Here is a 2890-nt window from a genome sequence, read left to right on the forward strand (position 1 = left end):
TTCTTCCATAGTCTGACTAGGCATTTCATTTCAGGCACAAAACAAACAAACAAAAAACAATGAAAGGCAGATATTAAACTTTTCTGCAGCATTTTCCATGCCTTTAGATGTAAAAATCACACAGTATGCATTAGGAATGAACAATGCTCTCTGCATTAAATCATAGGCATCTAATTCAACCATCCAATATCACCATGGATCTTCACTCTCTTAAAATAATAAAATACCAAGCCACAAACTTTATATCATTTTAACCAAACCAAGTTGAGAAGCAAATGGGCCAGAAATTTCAAGGTTTTTTTTTTTTGTTTTTGGGTTTTTTTTTTTTTTTTTTTTACAGTAGGGAGACAGGAAGGGTTTTAACTCTATGGGAGCATGTATAAGCTCTTTTAATGTGCTGAACTTTCCTAGAATAAACAACCTTGGCAGCAAGAGGATTAAGTCATTGAGGTGTTACATTTTGCAATATTCTCTGATCCGTGTCCTCTAGCCATTGTTTTGGTGGAGTTCAAAGGTGAGAGATAGAGCAAAGCAGGTATGAAAGAGCAAAAGGAAAGAGGAACAGAGAGTAGAAGGTGGAGGGGGAATCCTCCTTTAAAACTGTCTTCAGGACTTCCTAACAAGACTCTTGGTCACCCAGGAGGTGGTTGACTTCACTTTCTTTAGAGAGGTGACTGTGGCTGCCAAACTTCAGAAACAGTGAACATTACCTGAACCACCACCCATCCAACAGAGGGGAGCCTTGGCATAGCACAGTAATCCTTAAACAGAAGATGAAGGAGGAAGAGAAGGAAAAGGAGGTTTTGGAGAGAAATGGAATTTGAATTCTAAGAATATACCTTATTTCCTCCCGAGTAGTGCTGTGAATTTATGAAAGAAGTAGAGGCATCTTCTGATTTCCACTCGGACGATCTCCCAGGCGCAGTGACTGTATTTCTTATCTTTGAGGAACCTGTCTATCCTGTTGAAATATCTCCTCAGCTCTAGGTTGCTCAACTGGGGGACTGGAACTCCTGACTGTGTCTGCTCTTCCTCTGCCATCTCTCTCATGTCTTTGTTTTCCTCCTCCTCTTCTTCCAAGCATTGTTCCAGGTATTGCAGCTGTTGATCAAGTCCGATTTGGACTCGTCTCAGTTGTTTCTCTTCCCAAGTGGATTTGAAGGTATCTTGAATGAAGATGTGGAAGGCCTGTCTGGACATTTCATAGAAGGCCTCCTTGATGTCCCTCGTCAGAGCCTGGGTGTGTGAGAGGATCTCTTGGGGCAACTCAAAAGCTTTGCTTTCTCTGAGACACTCTATAGGAAATGACTTGCTCATCCTTCTCAGAAGGCTCAGATTTTGCCAGGTGACTCTCCTCAGGTGAACATTCAGCAGGTTACAGTCCAGAGGGAGGATGCCGGTGACGAACAGACCCATGAGGCACACTGACCACATACACTTTCTAATCACATCAGGCTCGGCGCTCATTTTTTTTCCTCGCCCCCTTAGCTGAAAAATCCACAAGACTCAAGGTTGACAGTGAGTGAGGTTTTAGGTCTTAAGTATTACTTCGTGTGCCTTTTATACACCTGGGTATCTTCAGTGGGGGAGGAGTTTTCTCATTCGTCATTTTATGGTACTCAGGGTTTCGGCCCCTTTGCCTCTGAGGCTTTTTTTGACTTTGGATGACTACACTGACTTTGGAAATGCAATCTTGTTTTTTTTTTTTTTTTTTCCAGAGAAGTGAGCAAAGCATTACCATTGTGTTATCTTAGGTGCCTGGATGATCCATCCCAGTACTATAGAATCATCAGAACAAGCCTGATGCAGACTGTTTCAGAAAGATCTGAAAACTGGGACTCTATACACTTGCTCACCTAACACTATTACATAAGAGAGAGCAATCCTCCAAGGAAATATTTTTACCTGACCCTGTAGCCGAACATCTTCTCTCATTGAGTTAATCATAGACATTGACAAAATAACTATGATTATTTGATTGCAAGACCACTAGAACATAACATAGGTTAGGTTGTTTCTAATCTTGATAAATTAAGCTTTTTAAAAATTAATTAATTATTTTTTATTTTTGGCCGCGTTGCAGTGCCTGGGCTTCTCCTTGCGGTGGCTTCTCTTGTTGCCGAGCATGGGCTCTAGGCATGCAGGCTTCAGTAGTTGTGGCATGTGGGCTCAGTAGTTGTGGCTCATGCGCTCTAGAGCGCAGGATCAGTAGTTGTGGCACATGGACTTAGTTGCTCCGTGGCATGTGGGATCTTCCCGGATCAGGGCTCGAACCACTGTCCCCTGCATTGGCAGGTGGATTCTTATCCCCTGCACTACCAGGGAAGTCCTTAAATTAAGCTTCTATGTTTGGATATTTTCTCTTTTTATTTGATTTTTCTGGGCCTCAAAGAAGATGAAAAACAAGAGTGGGTCGTTGAGCATGGCACTTATCACAGAACAGACTAGGCTAGCTTAGTTTTCTGTTGCCATTAGGAAATGTTGAAACTCTCCAACTATCCTTTCCTTTAGTTAAACCTGAACCAGTGCTTACCACCCCCGCATGGCATTTTGTATGATCTGATCTCTTTCTTATAAGTTCTCCAGAGGGTTGTATATCGGGGAATATTTTTCTGCCTCATTAACTTCTCTAGTATCGTGCACTTTTTTTTTTTTAACTTTTAAATATGGTTTAGACAGTATTTTAAAACTTTAACTTAGCTGTCTTTCCTTCTTGTTTAGAGGTTCTGTGTGCTGTAAAGTTTTTTTTGTTAGTTCCTGTTTGTTTTTGAGGAGGTATATGAGTAGGTGATCACCCATTTTAGCCAAACTAATTCTCACCTGGATCAGTATTACTGTGGTAATAATGGCTGTCCACCACTTATGGTTTTCACCCTGTTTGACCAAATAA

At 41.3% G+C, this 2890-nt stretch overlaps 1 protein-coding gene across 1 annotated transcript; it reads right to left on the reverse strand.

Annotated features, from left to right (window-relative positions):
- Positions 1 to 840: 840 nt before the first annotated feature.
- Positions 841 to 1467, reverse strand: IFNK (interferon kappa). Its single transcript, XM_060102239.1, has one exon. The coding sequence runs from the start codon at positions 1465 to 1467 to the stop codon at positions 841 to 843; it is 627 nt and encodes a 208-aa protein (XP_059958222.1).
- Positions 1468 to 2890: the final 1423 nt, after the last annotated feature.

Source organism: Mesoplodon densirostris, chromosome 6 (assembly GCF_025265405.1).
Source record: "Mesoplodon densirostris isolate mMesDen1 chromosome 6, mMesDen1 primary haplotype, whole genome shotgun sequence".
Taxonomy (NCBI): Eukaryota; Metazoa; Chordata; class Mammalia; order Artiodactyla; family Ziphiidae; genus Mesoplodon; species Mesoplodon densirostris.

Excerpts from the sequence above, each read along its gene's own strand:
- IFNK (XM_060102239.1), bottom strand. The coding sequence starts at position 1,467 with ATGAGCGCCGAGCCTGATGTGATTAGAAAGTGTATGTGGTCAGTGTGC.